Below are 25980 nucleotides of genomic sequence, written 5' to 3'. Positions count from 1 at the left end.
TACCTCTGCACAATAGCCATAGCGAAGCCACAGTGACGCCTCAACCCGTGCTTCTCATATGTCAAAGAGTCTGTGCCTAGCTATTCTAGTCGATTTTGGAGTGCTGCTTTGTGCATTGTGGTTGTTGCGTGGTGGCTGTTCTTCCTATTCTGTTGGTTTTGGAGTGCTGCTTTGTGGGTGCCTCTGGCTGTAGCGGAATGGAGGCTCCAGTTGCGGGCTTGTGGTTGTGGTGTGGTGGCTGTTGTGTGTCGATTTAGGGGGGGTGCTTCGTTGTTGTCGCTGAGTTTTGTAAAAGAGTTCTGATATTTACCCCGGGTCAAATCCCGAAATTAAATAAAACGGCATCGTTTTGTGTAGTTTTTTTTTTTTTTTTTTTGCTTCTCCAAAACGTTGCCGTTTCTAAACCAGTTTAAGATTTTTTGAGACAAAACAAAATTTGTCTCCTGGTCGAACTTCTAATTGGCGATTTGGGTACAATGCAATGACAGGAAGATATGAAGATCTCCTGTAACTCTAATAGAAAGCATTATTTATGCCAGCAAACAAATTGTTATTTATTTCTGAGTAAAAAAAAAAAAATTATGTGCGAATTCTCAAACAATGCACCATTAAACGTGGACCGATATGAGACAAAGCATATATAATTTTATGTGCCACCATAAACAATCGGTATAGACTAAACATTAAAGATTGAACAAGCAATAAAATCAAATAACATAAATAATTAAAATTGCTCTCCCAAAATCACAGTCCATAATAAAAATTAATAAAAAATTGTAGCAAATAAGCAGACAGAGAATGGATGACTCACGGTAACAGCAAGAGATGAACGACGAGGGAAACGTGAGGGTCGTAGTGCTGAAGGGCTTGCTTGAGAGGAGGCCATGCATCCCTGCTGTCGGGGCAGACCGGGTCAAAGAACGCTTCGATGACGATGGTGTCCGAGTCAACGGGGTGATTCGCGTACATGAACCCATCGTACTTTGCCGGCGGCAACGACTGGGATTTTTAGCATGAATTGAAGACGAAAAAGCAGAGCAGAGCTCTCGAGAAGGAAAGTAACGAATTTTTTGGTAAGGAAGAAACGAAGAAACGAAGAAAAAAAGAAATGAAGAAACGAAGAGATTTACGGTGTTTAATTTCGCGAATGGCTCTTCTATTTGTCTCAGGTGAAACGAATCCCAAGTGAAACGAAGAAACGAAGAGGAAGAGTGAGTGAAATAATCCATCAGAAACGGCAACGTTTTGGAGAAGCAAAAAAGCAAAAAAAAACAAAACAAAACGACGCCGTTTTGTTTAGTTTCGGGGTTTGACCCGAGGCAAACATCATTTTCCTTTGTAAAATAATGAACATATTTTTATGGGTGGGGTTATTTGTACTTTTGTAGTCCAGAAAATGACTTTGAACATTTTATTTCTCTTACACTTAGAAGAAGAAAAAGGGTTAAAAACAAAAAAAAAAATGATATTTACAGTATTTATATTTTTTATTTTAAAAAAAAAAAGTATTACACATACTTTGGAGTCAAATTTTTTTTTTTTAAAATTTTGATTTCTTCACCGTTTATCTAAATATTTATTAAGATGTTGGAAATAAAAGTTTTAGATTTAAGACATGAGAATTATATAATGTTGTCTTGTATTAAATTGTCCTAAATAGTGTTTGAGTAATTTTTAAAATGTAAATAAAAACATTATTTGGGCGAATAATCTAAATGGGCCTAATGTTCAAATCATAAATAAGCCCGGCCCAATTATCTTCTTCTAGTTTGTACTTTGTAGTTGCGAGTTAGGGTGTCGTATTCACTTTGCTTCTAGGGTTTAGGTCTCTCTCTTCATCAAATTTTCTTAAAATTTAGCAGCATCGTTTACTAAAGCAAAGAATCATAATGAGGAAGCTAAAGTTCCATGAGAAGAAGTTGTTAAAAAAAGTCAATTTTTTAGAATGGAAAAGAGAAGGTGGCCACAGGGAAGCCATGATATTGCAGCGGTACCACGTCACCGGCCGCGACGATTACAAGAAGTAAGTTCGTAAATTTCTTTTATATATATATTTGTTAATTCCTGAATAGGGTCGTTTTTGCTTTTGGATTTTTGAATTATTTTTCATTTTTCTGATTTTATGGTGATTTTTGGTGAATTAAAAAAAAAAAAAAAAGGTATTCAAGTTTGTGCGGGATGGTGCAGAAGCTGGTTAATATATTGAAGCAGATGGATCCAAGAGACCCTTTTCGTATTGAGATGACTGATATGCTTCTCGAGAAGCTGTGAGTAATTTTTTTTATCATTATTATTATTTTTTTAAGCATTGGCATCGCATGGCGTCATTATCCTTGTCTTTTAAGTTCACCAACTCAATTGTTGGCTTGGCTAACATTATGATTATATTTTGACACTTTGGTTTTTCCCTTGTTGATGACAGATATAACATGGGTGTAATACCAAGCAGGAAAAGCTTGGCTTTGTGTGATCATCTATCAGTTTCATCCTTCTGTAGGTAAGCAAATGCTTCTCGAAGTAGAATTAGAATCATTGTGTGAATTGGAATTGATGTTTTTGACTGATAGTCAAATATGATGAAAGCAATTGTCTTATTTCCTACAATTCTGTGTGTTTTCTTTTTCTTCCCTTGTGAGCGAGCATGTCTTTTGGTTGCAGACGCAGGCTTGCCACCATTTTGGTGCGGTTGAAGTTTGCTGAGCACCTGAAAGAAGCTGTGACATATATTGAACAGGGACACATTCGAGTCGGACCGGAGACAGTTACAGACCCTGCATTCCTCGTGACCAGGAATATGGAAGACTTTATTACATGGGTAGATACATCCAAGATAAAGAGAAAGGTCTTGGAATACAATGATAAGGTGGATGATTATGATGCAATGAACTGAAGACCCATTAAGATCTGTGTTTTCTTTTGTTTCTGAACATTTTTGTTTGAATTTCATGTTGTAGGATGTTCATATGGGCAATTAAAAGTTATCTTCTTGTCAATTCTCTGTTGCCAGAAATAGTGAGCATCCGAGTAGCATTCCCAAGAAAAGTTTGTATTTTGTTTGTACATATAACACGATTGTACCATCACCAGCAAAGTTTGTCACATTATCATTGACTTCACTCATATGTTCTAACACAAAATTCTTCCTGGAACAAAGTTTTGATTACCAAGGACAAGGAGCAAATATGCGTTCAATGGATAGATTTTCAAAGCCCATTTATTCATGGGAAAATACCAAGATTGTATTACTCAGTTTTTGCAGGGAACGCTAGAAAAATACTGTAAAATACAACACATAACATGCTCCCAATTTTGCCGAATTCCTCAGCCTTTTCCAGCATCAATTGCAGCATTGACAAACTCTTCGCAACGCGAAATCCCGCCGGATAGTACATCGGCTAAAACACCGATGATGTCAAATGCCTCTTGCAAATTAGTAGCTGCTTCCATTTCATCAAGCCATGAAAGCAACTCCTTGGAGAATCCCACCATTTCCTTCACATTCAACAGCCGCTCTTTCATCACAACCTCCCAACCCTCCAAGCTTCCACTCTCATCGTCCCCTTCTGACCCTTTAGAGGTTCCTTCTGCTTTCACAGGTGCTGCATTTGCTGATTTTTTCACCTTGAAGAATTGCTGCATCAGCTCAATCAAGCCTGTGTAGACAAGAATTGGTCGAACAATTGACAGCAGCTCATCAGCACCACCCAACTCCGTCGCAGGGCCTCCGCTCGTACTTCCTGATTCTAACTTGCCTGTGCTTGTTGAACTAGATGATAACCGAGCCATTGACCGACCATGAGTGTGCTGCATGTACGTATGGTATATTCCACGTTGCAAGAAGGCTCGACGGTGTTGCAACCAAGATTCATAGGACTCCGATAGAAGTGAGTTCACCATCATAAATTGCACAGTTTCTTCCGTTCCTCCAGAAGGCGTACCAGGGGTGGAAGGTTTAGAATCTACCATGGAAGAGTTTACGTATGTCGATACAGCCTTGGCCAAACTATGGCGCTGGGAGGGGATTCCATGTTCGAGAAGATGGCGAGCCATTTGTACCATAAAAGGCAGAAACTTGGAGTTGCTTTCTCTTCCACCACCTCTACTCTCTGCGCTGAATGATGCCCCAGTTGCAAATCGAGCAAGCATCTGCATCAGAAAATTACATGGATGTTAGAAACATAAAGATTAACAATGACTCAACACCAATCTTGCCAACTTCAATCATAATTCTGAATGAAAAGGGAAGACACATATGACAATTATTTTGTACCAGAACAATGTCATAAGTCAACAGCCGGAGCCGGTTCCCATCAGCACGGCCGAGAGCATTGAGGTTATCCCAGTACTGATCAACATAGCGGACATACTGTGCTATTGGAACAGATGGACCTCTCACAGGAAATAAGGAATTGCAAAGAGATTCATTGTTCCGGAGGGTAGCTCCCTCCCATTCTTTCTTTGGATTCTTCAGAGCAGCATCTGCTCTTTTGGCTTCCTGGTGACACTGGAAGTGAATGATATTGAAATAACTGACAGTAGTGTATACACATTCTCCACGAGCACTTCCTGAAGTACCACCACCCAAGTTCACTCGCTTGCTGTAAGAGTAAACACCAAGCAAATCAGTAGGCCTCAAACTGTAGCCCTCTCGGCACACCATACATGCCAATCCATCCTCCTCCTCCTCTACATCTTCTAAACCTTCCAAAATTGGCTGAGCAACCACAATTCGCTCGCCACCATCTGAAGCTAGTTCTTGTCTCATTCCAAGTCCCTAATTCAAGGGGGGAAAATGCATATCAGGTATAGTTACATAATTAACAAATATATCATTCTACTACTCTCTTCCTATGTTCCTTTCTACCTAGAAGCTAATATATTTTTAGCTTCAAGATAATCAACAGATTCTAGACTAACGAAAGCATTAAAGCAGAAAATGTTAAAGGAAGGGAGGCAGGGACAACCAACAATTAGGTATGTGTGCACCACTAGTAGCTCCCCATTGTTCAGGAAATCCAAAGAGAACAAAAATACAGCCCAGTGTGTTGAAAAGGGAAAAAATAGTACAAGCAAAGCTCTAAAAAAGTTAAAATGAATGCTGAAAAGAACTTAAAACTAAGAGTTTACAGGTAGGGGTCCTACCTAACCCCCCACCTTCGGGTGGTGGTAAAAAAAAAAAAAACTTAAAACTAAGAGTAGGAAGTCTGCAGAATTAAAAAAAAAAAATTAAAGTTCATTACTTTTATGTTTTCGTTGCACTAGATTATAACCATGTAGATATCCACCGATACAATTGCAGCAAGTAGTTTGACGGAATAGTACCTGAAGTAACTGCTCTCTCTTCCTTAAAGCAAGACGCCTCATTTCATCCCTAGTGGCATGTCGCAACATACTCACCTTTTCCTCCAAAAATCCATCTCCTTTTCCCTCTTTATTGGATAGTGTGTCTAACAAGTTTTCAGCCCGAGCACCAATTTCATTCTCTCCCGATACTCCTTCCAGAGCATGAAGCAGAGGCAAAATTCCTCCCTCATCAATACATCTCTGAGTGGCCAAGTGCCCCATCGACAGGCCCCTCAGCATGGACAATATATGTGGGACAGATGGGAGTTTTAAACCCAATGACCATTCTGGACTGGATTTGTAGCCAGCCTGCCCTGCAACTGCAAAACTCTCTCTCAAATGCATAACAGCAACACCTGTTATACCCTTCTCTAAAATAATGTCCTTCAATCTCTCCCCACAGGAACTTGTCTTCAGTGACTCTGAAACTCTAACAAAATTTTCGACTGTAAACATCTGCTTAGCTGCTTGCTGAGCAATGTTCTCATCTTTTGGGTTGTCTTCATGTAGTTTCTGCAACCGGTCAAATTCACCCCAATCTTGCAGGTAAGGGTTAAAGTGCTGAATTAGTGCTTCCATCGCAGCAGGCTCACCATATGTCAAATAAGGCAAGATTCTTGCAACCATCTCAGTGTTTCTCTGCTGTTTGTTCGATTTAAGGCCAGATGGATGGCACAATCTTTCCAGGAACATAAGAACTATTTTCTTAGCCTGTTCGCCTGTGCCACTTTCCTCACTAGTCACTGTAAGAACATTCTGAGAGATGTTAATACTATCACTTTCATTTGCTTCCAGAGTCAGACTTTCAACAATCAAAAGAATGCCTTCTGCCGGTTCCATAGCATCCACAGCAAAGGCACGCCTTGCAGTTTCAAGAAGCAGACCCAAAGCTGCTAGTCTTAACAAGGCCCGTCTATTTTCTCTTATCTTGCAGCAGTGCATTAGAAGATTAAGAACAGCGACCAACTGCTCTTGGTTGGACTTCAAATCATCTCGCAAATGCTGAACATCAAATCAGAAGTCAGATACCTCAATAACAGATGAGAGAAACCTCCATGATGGTTGTGAAGCAAAATAACTTTAAGAATTAATCATCTATTTACTACAAACCTATAAATGCATAAAAGCCTATATCTGATGGCTTAAAGAGTGAAGAATTTGATAGTTATCTGAGTGCAGAATAGCTGCACTACATACCCATGCGAAACATAAAAGACAATAGCCTCGACAATTGAGTCAGAATAAAATAAAATTTTCTTCCAAATTCCAGGATTTCTTTTAGGATAAGTTACACACCTGGATCATGCCCAATAAAATTTCCAGTCCACCATATTCCCTGACTGCACCTGCTATGGCAAATTCCAGCTCTGGATCTTGTGATTCCTCTCTATCTTCCTCCAATTCTTTGATCATAGGCTCAGTAGCTTCACCATCTAAACCCTGCAAATTGAACAAAAATATAAATGAATGAATATACAAGAAAGCAGTGCATATCTTCGGGTCAAAAGTATATAAATGGTGCGTTACCACACAAACAACAAAAACTGATAAATGATAACGAAAAGCGCAAATTATAAGTATGAAAGACGCAAGTGTCCACTGTATAAAATCTGAAGACATGAGTTAACATCCACTGTTAGAATTTTTTTTTTTTTAAATAAAAAAATGTAGTCTAACGGTGAAGCACAGTCCAGCTTGTCAGTAACTGAAATTCATCGCAAATTTTCAAACAGTATAAACAAACCTGAAGCCGATAAGTCACTGTCATTGGTGGGCAATCTCTAGCTGATGTCACAGCACTGGAGGATAACAAGGTAGAATTGGCGATGGCACTTGAAGATTGACTACTTGACTTCTTCCAGACTTGCTCATAAACTTGAGCAATGCTTAAATCAAGTGAAATAATATTACCAGCTACTAGCAACTCCATGCCATAGTCATCTTCAAGAAGGCCTAACAGATCCAATTGATGGCAAATTTTATTTTTTACATCACGCATTAACGGACCAATCTCAGCGCTGGAATAAGGATTTTTAGTCATTGATCCCCTGATAAACTCTTCTTGTGTGTGTGCCTTGTTTAGAACCAACAGGTACACCGACTCTGGTTTTGATGGGCAGATTAAATTACATAGCTGTTCCAAGATAAACTGCAGGCAAAGAAAGAGGAGCAGTAAGGAAATCGTCAACAAGATACAATCACAAAAACCATGCACATCCTGCTATAAGAGAATCCAGGTTCACAATTCCAGGCAGAAGAAGTTGATAATAAAAACAAAGAATCAGGAATAGTTAGGTTATTTAAACTAAATTGAATAATAAGTGTGCCACCGGAAATGAAGAGAACCTAATTCTACACATTTTATTTTTTAATTTTAGGAACCTTCCTGGAATACAAAACTAAATTTTTACAAGAACCAATTTGGAGGCATAATTCAACCCGTGCGTTCAGTATACTTGAGAATTCTTTCCCTAAAGAGATCAAGAGGGAAAAAGTCAAACTGTATCCGAAATTTGTTGGAAACTAATATATCAAACTTTAAGAATAAAAGAAGAAGAAGGTTAAGCAATATACCAAACAAGCTCGTCCTTTTTTCTCCTCTCCATGGATTTGAAGACCACAGATACAAGCCCGGATAAACTGACGTTTATTTTCACTGCTTTCAAGGAGAAGACTGTCTAGAAGATCTTTCAAAAGCCGATTGCAATCACTAATCAACTTTGTCTTCTGCACTATCAGACCTCGAATGACAATAAGAGCCTCAAGGATTTCAGATAGCAAATTTTCTCGCATGAACCTGGCATCAAAATGAATTGCTAAGAAACAAGAAATAAACATCTTGACATGAAACAAAACTAGTACAGTTGCGATGATACCTGGATCTAATATTAGGGACCTCTAAAAATTTTCCAAGGAGCTCTATAAGCTTGTGAAGGATGAATCCCTGTGAAATGTCAATGTGCAGACTCGTTTCTAGAGATTGAATGTTACCAACTTCTTGCGTAATTAACTTGCAAATTGTTGTCAGAGATCCCCGTACTGTCAAGAATAGACGAGCATCTTCTGAATCAATCATCTTGAAGAGCAATTCAAAATATTCTGAAGCACTTTCACCAGCAGCAAGAGTTGCCGGCAACAAACCCATCAGTAAATTCAACAACCTAAATCGTCTGGATGGACTTTGGCCACAGAGTAAGCTAATCAGCATGCTCATTTCTGATCTGATAGATTGAGAACAAGCACTCAGGACAAGTTCAGTGACCCATGACCCTAACTCAAATGTTGACAAGTCACCCCTAGCTGTCTTACAAGCACGCCGCTTCCACTTAAGTGCATATTTAAGAGCAAGGTAATCATGTTTCTGAGGCCGGGATCTCTGCCCAGAACTTTTGACTGCCTGAGACACTTTGTATTGCCTTCTAACAAAATCAAGATACGATGCTCCCTTCTCCCACTCTGAATAACTCAGCAACTGAATATCTTGGGTCTTATTAGTGACATCCCAATTTTTTTCCTCTGGTACAGATTTACCACCGGAAACAGCACCATTGAAAGATCCAGATGAATTTGCACTATTTTCATCCTTCAGCTGCACAACAGCAGCAGTTTTTGCCGAAGCTTGATCTTTATCTGCTGTATCAGGCTTTGGAGGAGTACATGCCTGAGATACTATTCTCAGACAAGGAAGTATAATATGCTCAGATATTGCAGGATGCTTGGCACCCAATTTAATGGAAGAGAACAAAAGTTGGAAGACAACTCGTAATCTCGATTCCCAAAATTCATCAGCCAGTGAACACACTTCTGATAGTAATAATAACTCCTCACGAGTGGCAACAGCGATGTCCATGGAGCGATGATGTTCCAGGCAGTACATCACTTTTTTCTGTATTAATCCATTCAGCTCTGTAACTGCATTAATATCCCCCTCAGAGAAAGCACAAAGCACTGCCCTTGCTTGGACACGGGCTGACTTTGGACCTTGATGGATATTATTTTCAAACAACTCCGATAAAATGCCAGCTGCAACAAGTTGTTTCCGAGAACTGGGATGCTTTGCCAGAACTTGCAAAATCTCGAGACACTGTGTCACAAATGTAGTAGCACACCCATAGCAATTATTAGGCGACCTGGAAACCACAAATCTTGAAGCAGCCATGGCATTATCTGACTGTTTCTGATGCAAATAATTCATCAAGACCCAACGAAGTCCCTGCAATGTCTGAACACTTTTGCTGACAGAATCAAAAGCAGCTTTGCACTTCTCACCATATAAGACGCCAAGAAGAGCAATTTTACGGTTTATCTTACAAGAAGGTCCTGGCAAAGAGACCATCATCTGCTGGACAGAGTCCTTCTGCTGTGAATCCAACTCATTTTCACCAATGCTTGATACAATCTTAAGAAGGGGCTTCTTGAAGCCCAAAAGCTGCTGATATCTCCTATGAGCATTTTCTGATTCTGATTCTATAGCAGCCAACCCTTTCTTCATATCTTCATCATTCTCCATGTTATCAAAAGTAAAACTAGGCTTCGCCATGAAATTGAACTCAAACCGTCCATATTTGCTATAGCCGCACTCATTACACAGAAAAGAATCCAGATTCTCGTAGTTAATGTTGCGGCATTGCCTGCATTGATATGCATTCTCATGGCAGTTGCCACAAATCCCATGTTTATCAGTGACGGGTCGACTGCAACGGGGACATTGCAGTGGTTCAAGGGACAAAGCCTGAAGATTTTCATAGAAAGAATCCAGCTCAATCATAAAATTACAAGCAGTTATGGGAATGGGAAACTCAACTTTCAGCTCAGTCTGATTAAAAGCAAGATGACAACTTTTTGCACGTTTCCACAAGGACCAATTATTTTTCAACTCCGACAAGTCTGCCACAGGCCGATTGTTGTAGTAGAGATTCAAGACTTTCACAGATTTGGACTTGCGAGCATCATGAACATTCATGGTCACAGTCTGGATGGTGTAACTCCCAGTGCATTTCACAATGATACGGTTATCGGTAAACTTTGTTTCAGATTTCAGGCTTTCAAGCTTCATCCTGCTATAGGGAACCTCAGGAGAGCTGCAGGCAACACAAGGCTCACTCTCAAGGTAGTAACCATCAAATTCCACCAGACCACTCAAAGTATTGTATATGCGGGAATTTGGGTGATTAGCTATAAGCTCATTTTGTGAATGAAGTGTCTCAAAGAAGCACTTAATTACATCAGTGGTCAAGCAATGGTCCACAAGTTCGGTGCTCAGTTGCTTTGAACTGTTCTCAGGGACCCTCCCCAGCAACCAAGTAACAAGTTCAGTATACTCGACAATATTCTGACCATACATAGGCAGACACTTTACTTTCTGAAGCAGATTCATTAACAAGGTTTCCTTGAATGTATGCTTTCCATGATGCCATGCTCCATAAAGAACACACTTCGCCTCACCACGCACAGAGCTTGAATTCCATTCAAGTAAAAAGCAGATGATAAATTGCCTCAGGACGTCACCACCTTTTTCAGTGAAGATATCTGTGACTCCCTCCATATCTAAATAGGACTTCTCAGAACCAGATTCTCCATCTTCAGCTTTCTTCTTCTTCTTTGAATCCAGAGTGTGTGAACCAGATTTGTTAGAACTTGTTCCTGAATCCCCAACTTCAGACTTCTGTGAAGATTGGCCCATTTCCTTTCCTGAATAGAAGGCCAAATTTAGTAGTTTAAGAGTCTGGATGACAGATTCTTCACCAAAATAAAAGACTCCTTTCATCAAAAAGGGCAAAACATCTCCATGCCTCAAGCAGTACTTCTGCCAGTTTCGAGGCCGTGCAGCAGCTACTTCAGCCATTGTAGAAAGACACTTCACAATCTTAACACTTCTTTCATATGGGATAGGATTCTGGAAACCGCCGGATTTATTTACATGTTTGTAGAGCTTCTTCACCTCAGTAGAGAACTGCCACAAGTCTCGAACACTGTAATAATGAGTTTTACTTCCACATAGATGCAGAAAAAGCCTCCTTGCATACCTTCTCACAAATGTTGTATTGGGATTATTGATGTAACTGCACAGAACATCCTGATATCCATCTAACTTCAAATCCTTAGCAGAGGATGTCTTGTAGACCTTCTCTTTCTCCCCATTCTTGTCTTGCTTTTCTGGTCTAACCAAGGTGTATAACAGTCGAAAAGAATTCTCCAACAACAGCCTATGATAGTCGACAAAAATATCTGTGCGATGGGCTTTTGCATATGAATCTGAAAAGAAAGGAGAGAAATTACCCACTGGTAAATCTCTTCGGACTGTTAGTAGAGCCCCACACCCAGAGGCAGCACTCAGATCTTGTGCACTTTCAAAATTGACAGGAGACTTAAAGACATGCACTAATTGCTGCAGAATATCCATCAAATAATTAACAAAAGATTGATTTCTAAGAGAACTGCATGCACGGAGCAGCTGGGATGCAAAGTCATTCTTCACTTGATCATCCAAGGGAGGCTGAGATACAGCTGAAGTCGAACTCAGCATGCTACTTTTATCACGAGAGTCTGTGTTCCCACTCGGTTTTGAAAATGAACTATCACTGCCAGGCTGGTGCCAATTCCGAAGCATCAAGGTGAAGAACATAAAGACAAGGATTGCAACTTCCCCAAAAGAAGATCGAGTTCTGGCTACAAAGGGTTTGTTGAGATTCATTTCATCCAGAAACCACTTAATTAATTTCTCTAAATCTAAGCTGTCAGGCTTTGTGCTGTCTATAAATGGGCCACCTACAGCAGATGATAATCTGTAAAATAGTTGCATAACAGGGATAGCTCGAACCCCAGAGGTCGTTTCCATCCATCCTTTCAACTGTTCAAGAAGCTCGGAGAGAAGCAAGGAATTCACAGCTCGTTTTGAGGCAGAAATGGAAACAGGGTCCGGCATGGAGGCAGAAAATTCTCCAGACTCATTAGGGTCCAAGACATGAATTGAAGGAGCAGAATCCTGCATGCTGACATCAGCTCTGACAGGCATCATACTTGAATCACTCACATCATCCGAGAAGTGAATTTCATTGCCATCTCCTCCTAGAGATTCTACTTCAATTGGGATCGCTGTCATAGGATGATCTCTAGAATGAGGAGGGGCAAGCCTGTCTGCATCTAGCACTTCATAACATGCCTCACATAAATCAAAATCTGGACAAATAGTGCAATGCCATCTCCGCCTAAGTATTGGAACAGTGGCGCAGCCATCACAGCAATATTGAACAGATGAGGTAATAGAATCTTCTTCAATCACAATTTGTGTATTTCTACTAGGTGTCTCAGCAGGCGCAGAGGTAGACACCGCATTATCTGCCATGTCATCTGCCCCTAACATAGTTTGCTTTGGAAACGGAACTTGAAGCAATCTCGATGATATTGCCAAGCTGGGAAGCAAGGAATTAGAAGTTAACACCAAATTTTAAATAGATCAAGCGATCCTGCATACGATACCCAAAAAAAATAAATAAGTAAATAAAATAAATAAAAGAACCTGCTAGAAGCTTGAACTGCCTCATTAGGAAAGAACAGAAGTTTCTTAAATAGTTCAACTGCAGGTCCAACAGTACTCCCTGCTGTATCTTTTCCATGTAGAGACAGACATTCAGCATAACTGTAAATCAGCTCCACAGAAGAAATAACAATATTGTTCATTGTTTGCGTGTCAGGTTGCTCAAAGTCCAAAATTCCCCATAGAACTAGCATAAGCCCATCTATCAATTCGGGACCTGCATTGATCAAAATGACAAATAGAACAGATCCACAGTCAACCATCTGAAAAGATGAGAAAACAATTTGAAAGCCCATCAATTTTGGAGAAACAACAAATTAAGTTGCTTCAAGCTTTTGAAAATTGGCTTAGTTGACAATTCTCAATTCTCAATTCTCATATGAGCAACAACAAGTACAACCAATATTTCAGCACCATAGGATCCAAGAAGAAAGAGCTCTCAAAAACAGGGGGTGGCAAGGGGGAGGGAAGGAAAGAGAAGACAGAACATCCTAGAATAACTAACATATTAAAAGAGGAAGCAGTTGATAAGTTAAGGCCATATATCTACTGCTGAGCACTTTGTCATCAACACAGAAGGGAATTTGGAACACACAGTGAAAATAACAGTTAGGACGCAAAAAGAATTCTTCTACAAAAGATAACCGTTCATATATGATCACATATTTTAAGGTTCACCCACACTTGCAGGTATCATTTTTTTTCCCCAAGAAAAATTAAATTAAATTAAATTAAATTAAAAAAAAAATCATGATAATTAACTGGGTTCCAGAACAAACTTGAGCCCCATATTACGATGCCAAGGAAACACAACATAGTTTCTTGCAGATTAAATCACTAAGTAAATAGGTATATAAGAGATTCATAATAACACGTTTAACCCTCATTTCAGTTGGTAAACAGGAGGGGTGGGCTTTGGGTTGGGGTTATTTAAAGTGAAAATCTAATTAACACACACAAGCTCCCACAAATATAAAGAGATTGTAAAAATACCATTTGCATCAAGAAAAGAAGCTAAATTAGATCGACGGTGCAATGCAATCTTTGATACCGCACGCATCTGAGCAGTAAACTCTTCAATAATCCACCCTCCTGTAGAACCACCAACTCCCAGCCTTGAAGAAAGCACAGATGTTGATTTAACCACCCCAAGAAGGCGCATTGTATCTTTAATCTAAAAAAAAAAAATTGTTAACGGAGAATGGTACAACAATCGTATCTTCAATTGAAGACGCAAAAAAATTAATAATCTATCACAAAGAATCATAGCCATCAGTACGTACTTGGTAATATGTCTCTTTTTTGGGAAACACAGCCTGCAAAACGCGGCAAGCAGCTGTCTGCATCAAGGGTTCCCTGTCACTTTCAAATATTGTTTCCAAAAACTGCTTGCACTTTAGCTTGGCCAGAACTTCCACTTCCTCTTCTTGTGACCTGTACAGCGGATAGAACCTAGAAAGAAGCTTAAGACCATCAGCTACCACCTGCTCCTGAATAGGTGCGGACTGCATTGACCGACACTTTCTCCCAGAACCTGCAAGCAAGGAATTAGAACCAAGGACACGAGCTTCCATATCCAACACTGCATCCATTTTTTCCTTCCAGCCAAATTCATCTTTAGCACGACCATATACTTCAAGCAAGTCTATTCTAGGTAAAGCAGAGCCATTAACGGTCGGTCCGACGGAGATTGTGAATTCTTCATCAGCAAGAAGTGATTCAGCTACCGTGAATGGTATATCATACCAGGACCGCATACCCTCATCTAATTTGATTGTCCTCTGGAAAAGACTAATTTCTGAGGGTATATGATTAGCTGAATTATTACCCACGTGGACACGAAAGCCAACCATGACAATATCAGGATTTGAATTGGAGACAGATATCTGAGAAAAAGAAAAAGGAAACACAATTAAAAGTTAAATACAGAAACGAGATCAGTACAAATCTTAGAAAGCACAGTAACCAATAATTATCCTGAAGTTGCTATGCAGCAGGAAAGAAGCATGGAGACAAAGCAGAAACACCACAAATATTAATCCAAAAGCTCTGAACAAAGAATACAATAAGATGATTATTGGCCACATAAAAGAAATTCTAGCTCTGAATTTTGCCAATTATGCAATGTCATTGTGATCAATTTTGCAAATATCACTCATTATCTCATTCATGTGAAGATAGCTGTATTAAACATCTAACTTTCAGTCACTAGGAATACCATAATAAAATTAAGTTTCAGCATCAGATGCCAGTCCCAAGCTCTATATGACTGTTAGACCCATGAAAACTTATGTTAGGCGCAAATATAAAGGGGCAGGGGCTGTTTAGTAATTTTAGGGGCAGGGGCAATTTAGTAACTTTATTATTAATTAGGGTTTAGCTATAAATAAGAGATTATGGAGTCATTTAGGGTTTATGTTGAGTTTTGTCTGGTATTAGGAACCATTAAGAGTTTTGGGAGAGATTGACCTACCTCTCGAATTGTAGGTCAGGATTGATTGTTTGTTTTCTTTTGATTTAATCAATAAAAGTCAGCCCTAATTAGCCCTAAGTCCTATCAATGACAAGGGAGAATGCGAACAAAATGCTTCTTGTCCCTAAATAAAACATTAAGTTTCTAAGGTAAGCCTACATCCCACAATCATGTACTATCAAAATGCCTAAACATAGAAACTGGCACCAGATCACCTTCCTTGCAATCAAACACCAACATAGGAAAAATTAAGAGATTAGGAGATCATCATGAAATTACAGCTGTGTATCCCACCAGCCATCAACACCCAGAGAGCAACAACTATCAGCAGCCAAAAAGAACCACCACAAGTATAAATTCCGACCCAAAACAAAATGGAGCAGCTTTAATTGGTTACAAGACATCAACTGTGCAATACAAAATTGTAAAAGATAATTTATTTGCAGTCCATAAAAGAAGATGAATAATTAAGGCCAATGCAGCTGTGTCATCCATGCTAGCAGGTTCTTAACAGACATCCATGGCCAAGAAAACAATGCAAACCGAACATGAACAGCAGAATACAAAAGAAAATTGGAACTAAACAATAGGATGTAACATAAGATAATGGAACCTAAAAAACAAATACCTTAAATCCTGCAGGGCTTGGGCTTTCTACATAGCCATCTTCAGATGCCAAACTCTGCTTAGCTCCCTCAGAATCACCATTCCTGATGGCATCGCCACCTAGTTTCACATCAGCTGTGATGCAAACTGTTTTCTCAAAAAAATCAAGGGGAAATTCTGGCTTTGTCCCAGCATATGCTTTATTGTTAAGGATATTAGAACCCAATTTTTTAACTTTCTCTGCAGTCACACTTGTCGCAGCATCAACTCCGTGAGGAACATGAGAGTATATTTGAAGGCTACCATCATCATGTAAAACAAGACAGTGGACCTTGTCTTTTGACAAAGGTTTGTATGCAGTTACCCCAACTAATGGTGAGGTTGAGCCCGCTGCATGACGCATGTTCTGTGCAATTAACTCATTAGTTCCCAAGGACACAGCAACTGCAGCATTTGATTTCAAACTAGAGAAGCAAAAAAATAGCCCGCTACTAGCCAGCAACTCTTTCCACCGATGCAGTCCACCTGAACGTAGCTTGCCATCTTGTTCCTCAAATACATAAGATACTTCAGATAGAGATGCTGCATTAGGACTTAACCGACCAACCAAAGTGGTACCATCTTGGAAGGAAAGGAATAGCAATTTATAAGTTGACGAGAAGTACAAGGACAATCCCTTTGCATGGATTTCTCTGTCATTAAACTGAATGATTTCCTTCAATGGAGTGGCCCCCACATTACCTTCTACAGACAATTCTAATCTGTATAAGCTTCCACATTCGGAAAGAACAATAAGGAACATCTTTCCTCGAGAAGCTATAACAAGAGTTGCATCCACAATCATGTCATCTGGCAGTGTGAAGTAGTGCAGGGGACTGATATTGTCCTGAGAGAGATCATATATCTTGACGAACTTGTTAGTAACCACCATTAACTGAACTGGAGATCCTGGAACCCAATCTACCCGCCGAATGTATGCACCTTGCAGAGCAAGTTCGATGGCAAGACGATCAGTCACCTCACCACGAGGGTTCAAAGTGAGAACCTGGCAATCTTCATAGCCTGCTACAGTGAGGTAGTTCTCTACAATTGAATTGAATGCAAGATGAACAATTTCAAAGCGAACAATGTTCCTTGAGAGAGGTTTAACATTGGTCTTGTCAGCTGTCACAGGTTGAATTGTGGCTTGTCCTATTAACTGCCCAACATCAAATATAGCAACTTTGTCACCTTCTCCAACAGCAAGCCGGCCTCGACTACTGACACTAAGCAGGGATTTGACAAGAGAGCCACTGGCTAAATGTGATTTAAGTTCTCTGGCATTCGAATAATCAGCCTTTATCTTCAGGTCCAGTGAACCACTTTTATATGCCTTCTTCAATTGCAAGAGATCAACTCCATACGAAAGCACCTTGTCATTGCCCAGAATAATTTGCCTATCCTTTGAAACATTAGCTTCTCTTCTGATAGTTATAGAAGGCAACAATGAACTACAAAGTTTAAGCACCTGCCCCTCAAGATCAAGTTCTTCCAGCAATTTTGCAATCCCATCTTGAAGTTCTCTTGGAATGGATAACCTGAGTGAGCTAATATCTGTATCTGTACTAGCATCCTCATCCAAATCTGAATCGCTTTCCGGCAGCTGATCTGCATCCTCGGTGAAGGGTAAAAAGGACTGAAAGTTACTGGCAGCACGAGAAGAAGCACTGTCACTTCCAGTATATTTCCGAGGCTTCAAGCACTGACAACTGCTACCCCTAACACCCCCCGCCCCACAGTCACAAAAAAAACGACTCGAGCGTGAATAAACAACACGATGACCACGATGACAAACTTTTGCACACACAGAACAACAGCCTTTCGATACCGTCAGATCACACGTATAGCAAAAATACCAGTGTTGTTCCATAAAATTGCTGCCACTAGATGTAAATGTGCAAACTTTAGAAGCAAGGGCTCTTTCACTATTGGGATCATCTTCTTCGTCCTTATCTATGCTAGCTATATCACCATCAGATGTTCCGTCATCCTCATCTTCATCTACAGAAGTTGCATCACATTCAAGAGGCAAGGATCCTCCCTCTTGACTTGCACAAAGTACAAGTGTGTCGGAATTTTTCCTTGATCCTACTGGTCTCGAAGCCACAGAACTGGCAATGAGATTATTGCCAGACAGAGACTTCCCGTAAGACCTCTCTGGAATACTCTTAAAGGACCCACAATCACCCAGGACATTTGCAAGAAAGCCAAAGAGAAACTTCAGCCCCGGAAGCAAACGTTCATCACCAGCTAACTTGTCAATCAGCATCACAATCCTCTTCAAAAGTTGTTTCACTGAATTCTCCCCTCTTGAAATTTGAACAACAAAATGAAAATAGGATTTGGCAATATGAATATCAAATTGTGTGAATGCTGTTTCAAGTGAAATCAGTACAGCTTCGAACAAATGATTATGCAGTTCTCTCGATTGTGAATCTTCAGGTGAGGATACAAGAGATAAGAGAAAACTCATGGTTGACTCTCTGAGAGAGACAGAAGTTCCTTTTGCAGAGCTGACCCCACCTGACATTTCCATCTTGCTACCTAAAAGCCTCTTCTCCAACCACTTAGACAAAGGAAGCAGATCCATACCAAGGAATTTCTTCTGTATCTTCTGTTTGAGGAAAACACAAAGGTCTCCAGATAAAAGATCAACAAAGAAGTTCAAAACTTTTTGATTTACTAATTCAGAGTAACAACTGTCCAGTGAGTCAATCAGAACTAACACATCACCACGTTGTAAACTATAGAGCTCCTTGACCTGTTGAGCCACATCTTCTGCACCAAGATAAAATTTGAAAATAAGAGACTTTTGAGGGTCTTTCCTGAGGACATCCATGGTGTCAATGGTCTTTGCAACTACCCATTCAAGAATACTGCTGTCACTTACTTCTCTGGAACTGATGTCTGTTAGATACCCCTCCATGTTTTTCATTAGAAACAACTCAGAATAATCAGCCAGCTCCAAGCCAGCACTCAAGTTACAATAAATAGCTGCACATTTTTCATGAAGGCTTTCAAAGATCTTATCAAACTTAATGACCATAACTGAATCAAGAATCTGATGGAGTACTTCAGTCTCCAGGGAAACATTTACTTGCAACGTTTCCATTCTAAGAAGCCCATCTAGAGCAGAAATGATTGCTCTTATGCTGAGAACACAAGAAAGGAAAATTCCACTAGGAGTTCGAATATGAGATGGCAAACCATGCAACATGCATTCCCAAAACACCTTAGATAAGATTCCCAATGCCCTTTTATCGACAACCTCATCCACCTTCAGCAATAGGTGAAAAACAGACTCCAGCTGGCTCGAACAGATACCAATCTTCTCAAGAAGCTCATCCTCCAGGCATTTCTCCAATCCAGAATGTTTGAGCAGCAGCAGAGATGCAAACTGATTGGCATCACACTGGCTATTATCAAAGGTAGCAAGGAAAGCTTTCTGATAAGCCTGTAAATATCTGCTCAGCAATGTTGATAACCACCTGAATAGCACTACAACCTGGCCAGTCTCAATTAATGAGCAAATCAGGCCATCTGCCACAATGATATAATCAGTGTCCCAAGATGTACTTTCTGTCTGTAATGAGCCCACTCCAGGCACTTTGTTCTTCATGCAATATCTCCGGATACCAACATTTAATAGGCTGAGTACCAGAGACAACCATGAACCATTTCTCAAAAAATCCCAACCTAGCTCATCAATGCTCTCTGGAGTGTGTGCAGCAAGCAAATGCTGTAGCACACTAACCACAACACCAGGAAAAGCTTGGCCCTTGGCAGCAATATTAAGCTGGTCTGGAACCAAATGGCTTAAGAGAAAGAAATACCCAAGGTTAGATGCATCTAGAGTTTGAGATTCCCACAATAAAGAAGGCTGACGGTCCAATGTAAAGCCCATGGTAGGAATATCCCAGCTAAGTGAAAAAATGTATCTTTCAACAATAAGGTCTTCCACTGCTGCAGCTTTCCTCCCTTTCCATAGGCCCAAAATCCATGAGAAGGTCTCACGCATGTCTCCCCAATTCAAGCACAATGACTGTATTGCTGGTTCATCTGTAGAAAGCAAAGGCGGAAGGATCGCAGTATCAATCAATTGATTGATTAGATTACTTATTACAGGCTCTTCTTCAACCGATGTGCCCATTACACTCTTGACAGCAATTGATGCCCACGAGGACAAATGATCATGGGCATTACTGGGCATATGTGATACACATGTTGGGGCTTCCCTCAACTTTGATCGCAGATCTAGAAGTAATGATGGAGGACAGTTATGTGGGTAAAATATCATATGACGAAGCAGAAATATCAGTCTTGAAACTGGTAATGCCCAGCAAGACAATTGAGTGCTATAGAAACCCTCCGGTGACACATCAACTGCTCGAAGTGAAGAAAATATTAAGTTTGCCAGTATTGCCTTTTCTTCTTCAGATGATAAGTAGAATGCAATAAGAAGAATCTCCATGTGAAGTGCAGACGGTAGAGTCTCAAGGAGTTCTTTGAGGCTAGGACATTTTGAAGAAACAGCTTTTGCCTTCACAACAATGAAATCAACAAATCTTTGGTATATTTTGGTTCTCAGGTTACAACCAGCCAACCCCACCCGACAGAAAAGAGTACGCGCCAGCAACATCAAAGTCTGATCATTGTAAACAAAGACACCACTTTCAACATTTAGAATGCACTCAACTAGATGAGCTTCAAGTGAATCAGAGAAAGCGTGGCATGTAAGGAGGTTGTTCAGCAATTCATAGCAAAGTTGATGTATCTCTCCATTCTTTCTCTCTCCATGAGGAGCAGTAAAGCTAACAGAAGTCTTATCTTCTGTACAACAGCCCTGACAGTTGAGTAAGGATAGCAAAATATCAATATGATTCCTACTGAGCTTTTTGCAGCCATCCTCAAAAACATTAGGAATCCAGTCATGGGAGAAGAGACACAGTTTAAGAAAGCTCAGCAGTTCCACAGCAGCTTGCATTGGCATATTGCAGTTGCTGGAGCTACAGGTGACGGCAATTGCGGGTTGATCATACCCATCTGAAGATCCTATTGAGCGGCTACCCTCAGAAAAAAGGTTCCCGAAAAGTGCTTCATCTTCATGGCAAACTGTGTTTTCCAGTTCTGAAGTGCAATTTGATCTAGAACTAGTGTGTGATCTCTCAACTTTTAGCCTTAGTTTTATTCCTTCAGAATGCAGAAAAAACAAAAGATGCATCAGATTGTCCACCCATTTTGTTGATGATGGGAAAATTATTTTCACTAGTTCCTCAACTGTGAACTTCTTAAGCAAAGGGACCTTCTCATCATGTACATGGCATGAAGGGGAATCAATCAGAGCATCAGCACCATCACTGGAATGTTCTCTGTCAAACTCCTTAATATCAAGAGCCTGATATGCTTGCCTCTTAAGGTCCTGAAGGAGTTTCAATATGTACAGAACAGTTCGGGGGAAATAAGCTAAGGGGACCTTCAAGTTAGCAGAAGAGTTGTCATATCTCCAGATAGAAGGGTCCAAGTTATCCAATATGGAAGCCATTATGCATGCTCGGATATTCTGGAAAAAATTGCCGCTGCAGAAAATAACTTGTACAATATGAAGAAACTCTTCCAACAGCAAGAGTATGATGCTCTCAAAACTACCCTCAGCAGCACAGTGATTATTTGCAAATTCAAAGCAAGGTTGAAACAAGCTAGGTAATACATCAGCAAATGAAGCAATTGCATGCAATATTAAGGCATCATACTTAACATAAGGCATATCCTTCACAAGACTTCCAAGTAACTTCATAATCCTCAAGCTAAAAGACAGTCTCCTCCGGAAACTTGTACCTGCCACCTTCTCATCAAACATATCTGGCAATTCAATCAGTTTTTTACAGAGCAAAATCAGACGCCGAATGCATTCGACATGAGAAACTGCCCAATGCTGGGACAAGAAAACCAGATTGTTCATATCTTGATGGGAAGTTGGTCCACTTGATGCAGAAGCCTGTCTATCAGGTTGCATGCATTCAGAAGCTAATGCCATTACGAGACGATCCAATGGTTTCTCTTCCCTTGAGCAAGTGACACCGCCTTAAAGAAAAAGAGAGACAGAAAAAAGGAAGAAGGGAGAGAATGAGATGCATGCATTTGTATAAATCAAAAGATCAAACAACACAATTTAGACTTAAGACTTTAAAAATAAAAAAAGTAGAAAAGAAAAAGAAAAAACACCTTGAAGACAGCAGTTTATCTGATCATCCAATACAATATCATCGCAATCAGTAGAAACAATTGGCAGCAACTGTACAAGGCTATTTACAGGGTAAAGCTGCACTTGTTCAATGACTTTATCCGTTCCACCAATCAACACTATCTCCAAAAGTTGTCCCATATGATTCTGCAAATCAAAAACATATATATATATATATATATTAGGCCACTCAGATCAGGAACAAATTGAGGTGGAACAATGACAACACATTGACCTGACAGACGAATAAAGAACAATGAAGTGGGAAACAAACAAACAAAACCATAAAGCTTATCAACCACCTATAGAAAATAATGGCCTTGCTTATGCAGTCCCTCTAGGCAATAAATAAGCTTGATCAGGACACTCCAAAAGTCATGGATTCTATCTTTCTTGCACGCGAATATGGACCATGCATTTGGGAAACAGGAGGAGTATCAACTAGGTAAAAGAAGATCATTGAATTTAAATTCCACTACTTCTAATTTAGATAAGCACAAAACACAACCAGTGGTATCATGTTAAAATTATCAAGCTGAAGACTATAATACAGATAGCTGTGAAGAAATAGGAATCTCCAACCCGTCATCAATATCAAATCGAATTTTTTTCGGGTTAAATGTGAAAACACAAGTCGGCTAAAAGAATTAGCTACAAGAAATTTAGTCAGCATGGGCATTGCTATTCTCTGCATGCTTTCATAAGCTGAAAAAACAAACTTACAAATATGCTTCCATCTAATGACGAGATTGCGGAATTGAACATCAAACCATAAGGATATGTGACATGGATCTAAAGTTAACATTATGCCTGGATAAATGTCATATATCAAATATATGCTTATAATCTGGTTCCTAGCTTTTCGTATCTACTGCTACTGACATGTATGAAGATTGAATCAACTTTACGTCCATTGACCACCTAATCGAATGTATCCAGTTTTTTTAATAAGTTATACAAATGGTAAGGTCCCAAATGTTTGATGATTGTTATGTTTTTGTCTTTTTGAACGCGAATCGAATGTTCATGCTTGGGTTGAGATGTTTATCTCAACAACATCCAAGCATGATTTACTAACGCAAATTTTCAGCCATAATGAGCACCAAGATTCAACTTTTTGGTGCTTATACTTCAATGACAATTATATACAATTATAAGCATAAGGAACCCTACAATATGTCGCTGGTAAGCATTAAAATTTAAAAAATAAATAAAGCATAGACCAGTTCAACAAAAACATAACCATCAACCAAAGACGATGTTCACATCAACTTCCATTCTAAGAGCAAAACAAAGGGGAGAAAAATCCTGAAAGCAACAAACCTGTACACTGAAGTCATCATTATCGAACTCTGATCTTTCCAAATAACAAACCGCAAACTCCAACAACTCCTGCATGACTGCAACAATTACAGGCCCCGCTTGCTCCACTATTCATGCAATCGCAACAAAACACAATAATTAGCACATAGATACATAGGAAATTCAAACTACATATCTTGGTGTTAATAAAAAAAAGGCAAACAAGTTGTTGCTAATTCAACAAATGAATAAACATAAAAATTACTAATACTAATCTAGTACCGTTTGTTAGCATTATTTTTTGAAGAGAACGAGAATTAATAGTAATAAGGAATTATAACAGGGAAAATAAAACTTAAGTTCGTCCGGTCAAGCAAATTTGATGCTCATTGCAGAGGAAAGCATTTTTGTTCACCTTATCTTTCTGTCCCCTTAGAACATAAAAAAAGAAAAGGAAAAAAAAGCCAAATCTTAACAAAATTACGAGAGAAAAGTCAATAATTATATTTAATTAATCATCCATAACAGTGAACTACTTATTTCACTTTCGCATTTGAAGCCACACTAAAAAAACCAAAACCGAAAGTTAAACTACACTAAAGTAAACAACACAGAATCCATAATTGATTGATTAACAATCAATCAATGAGCAACAGCGAACTAATACATACACTTGTATATTCATATTTCAACTAAAACGGCAGCTATAAACCAAAAAAAAAAAAGTACAAGAGAACAGAGATAATTAATGAATCGCTGAAGTAAACTACTAACCAGCAAGAGATCGCGAGGCGGAGGCGATCACGTGACCGAGGGAAGTAACAGCGTGAACCTGATCACAGGTCCAGGATTGAAACCCTAGCTTCTTATCATTAATAGAATCGGAACGGGATTCTTCTTCATCTCGTACGTCGTCGTTTTTGATCGGGTGGACGGCGTGTTTGAGGACGGAGAGGAACAGTTTGAGGCCGAGGCGGAGGGAGTCGTCGGAGCGGAGACGGTAGATGAAATCGAGCGGGGAGATGTTTGTGGTTGTGGCGTCCGATAGAAATCGGCAGAGGTCCATTAAGTGCTTTTCTTCTTCTGCCATTGTTTTTGGTACAAAAGGACTTTTTAGTGCGCGAGATGAGTGAACATGGAAATGTTTAAGGCGTGTTATTTGGCTTTTATATGGTGGAGAGAGAATACGTGCTATGTGTTTAAACTTAAAGGCGGTGAAGAGAAAAGAGAGGAACGGGGGGAATGTACAAAGTGGAATAGCTAGTTGCGTCTGGATCCCTTAAAACTTATTTATTATTTTATGGTACATAATTTTTATATTTGTATCAAATAGGTCGCTAACCATAATAAAAATACTTCAATACCCTTTTGTACAAAGGTGTGTGAAAAGAAATTGCATGCATATAGGATGCAGGACAAAAATTAAAACAGTGTTTATAGCTTTATTTTTATCTATTTCAAACTATCTAGAAACATGAAAATGCAAGATTTGGATTAAATAGGTCAACACTCGTGGATTAAATAGGTCAATTCAATTGTTTTTAATTTGTATTTGTTGTTGTTATCACAAGGGTACCCTAGTTATTATAATGTGGTTTTAGGACTTATTTAATATTAATGGAAAAATATAGGTTAATTGAGAAAATTAAAAAACTTTGGGTATCTGAAAGTTATACCCACTTTAGTAATTGCTTCTCTTCCAAGGAAACGAAAAAGGGCAATCGGCCTTTGGCCAAGTGCTGAGCTGTAAGAATTCAATTCCTCCTTTAATTGAAGAATAATTAAATAGAAGCAATCTTTTTCATATCCTATTAAATATTTCCCAAATATTATTGATGATAGAAAATCTTAGAGCTGGCAAAATGGGTCATCGGGTCGTGTTCGTGTCGTGTCAGTTTCGTGTCGTGTCAAATTTAGGTCGATCCAAATCCGACCCATTTAATAATCGTGTCAAAATATTGAGACCCAAACCCGATACAGAAAAATAATCGGGTTACCCAATAACTCGTTTAATATCTATATATTGAACAAAAGTTACATCAAATATTTACACACTATCATGCATACATACATACATGCATAATTTATCGATATTATAAAATATACATATCTACCAATATATTACACATGTACACTATTGAGGTTTTAATTTTATATATATATATATATAATATTATATATCAATATTATAAAATATACATGTCTATCAATTTTTACACATTTACACTATTGAAGCTCTAAATGTATGTAAAATTTTATAAATAAAACATTGTGTTTATATTCACCCTTTTAAAGAATAAAAAAAAGAAAACCATCTCTAATATTTGAGTTTTAATTATAAGAATATGTAAATTATTTTAAAATAGAAAATATAATCGGGTCATTGATCGGGTAAATGGGTCAAGAATTTTAACCCAAACCCGACACGGAAAAAAATCA

At 39.1% G+C, this 25980-nt stretch overlaps 2 protein-coding genes across 2 annotated transcripts; one reads left to right on the top strand and one right to left on the bottom strand.

The window, feature by feature from the left end:
• The first annotated feature begins 1791 nt into the window (after window positions 1–1791).
• Window positions 1792–2993, top strand: LOC102618155 (uncharacterized). The gene is made up of 4 exons (XM_006482378.3): window positions 1792–2023; window positions 2160–2267; window positions 2423–2497; window positions 2659–2993. Exons 1-4 carry the CDS (start codon window positions 1890–1892, stop codon window positions 2888–2890), a joined length of 549 nt encoding a protein of 182 aa, XP_006482441.1. The 5' UTR covers window positions 1792–1889; the 3' UTR covers window positions 2891–2993.
• A 144-nt stretch (window positions 2994–3137) lies between these two features.
• On the bottom strand, window positions 3138–24710 carry LOC102617872 (auxin transport protein BIG). The gene is made up of 14 exons (XM_006482377.4): window positions 24316–24710; window positions 23563–23669; window positions 22221–22386; window positions 15982–22079; window positions 14164–14766; window positions 13874–14054; window positions 12863–13097; window positions 8220–12755; window positions 7918–8140; window positions 7088–7492; window positions 6640–6783; window positions 5323–6345; window positions 4271–4774; window positions 3138–4146 (listed from the first exon to the last, which is right to left on the bottom strand). Exons 1-14 carry the CDS (start codon window positions 24629–24631, stop codon window positions 3322–3324), a joined length of 15366 nt encoding a protein of 5121 aa, XP_006482440.1. The 5' UTR covers window positions 24632–24710; the 3' UTR covers window positions 3138–3321.
• Between the last annotated feature and the right edge of the window lie 1270 nt (window positions 24711–25980).

This window comes from Citrus sinensis, chromosome 6 (genome assembly GCF_022201045.2).
Source record: "Citrus sinensis cultivar Valencia sweet orange chromosome 6, DVS_A1.0, whole genome shotgun sequence".
Lineage (NCBI taxonomy): Eukaryota > Viridiplantae > Streptophyta > Magnoliopsida > Sapindales > Rutaceae > Citrus > Citrus sinensis.
This window is presented reverse-complemented; position numbering and strand designations above follow the sequence as displayed.

Excerpts from the sequence above, each read along its gene's own strand:
- LOC102618155 (XM_006482378.3), top strand. The coding sequence starts at position 1,890 with ATGAGGAAGCTAAAGTTCCATGAGAAGAAGTTGTTAAAAAAAGTCAAT. Across the intron at positions 2,268-2,422 it reads GATATGCTTCTCGAGAAGCT|ATATAACATGGGTGTAATAC; the intron begins GTGAGTAATTTT and ends TGTTGATGACAG. Across the intron at positions 2,498-2,658 it reads TCAGTTTCATCCTTCTGTAG|ACGCAGGCTTGCCACCATTT; the intron begins GTAAGCAAATGC and ends TTTTGGTTGCAG.
- LOC102617872 (XM_006482377.4), bottom strand. The coding sequence starts at position 24,631 with ATGGCAGAAGAAGAAAAGCACTTAATGGACCTCTGCCGATTTCTATCG. Across the intron at positions 13,098-13,873 it reads TTCTTTTCTTGATGCAAATG|GTCCCGAATTGATAGATGGG; the intron begins GTATTTTTACAA and ends TGATCAATGCAG. Across the intron at positions 4,775-5,322 it reads AGAGAGAGCAGTTACTTCAG|GGACTTGGAATGAGACAAGA; the intron begins GTACTATTCCGT and ends CCCTTGAATTAG.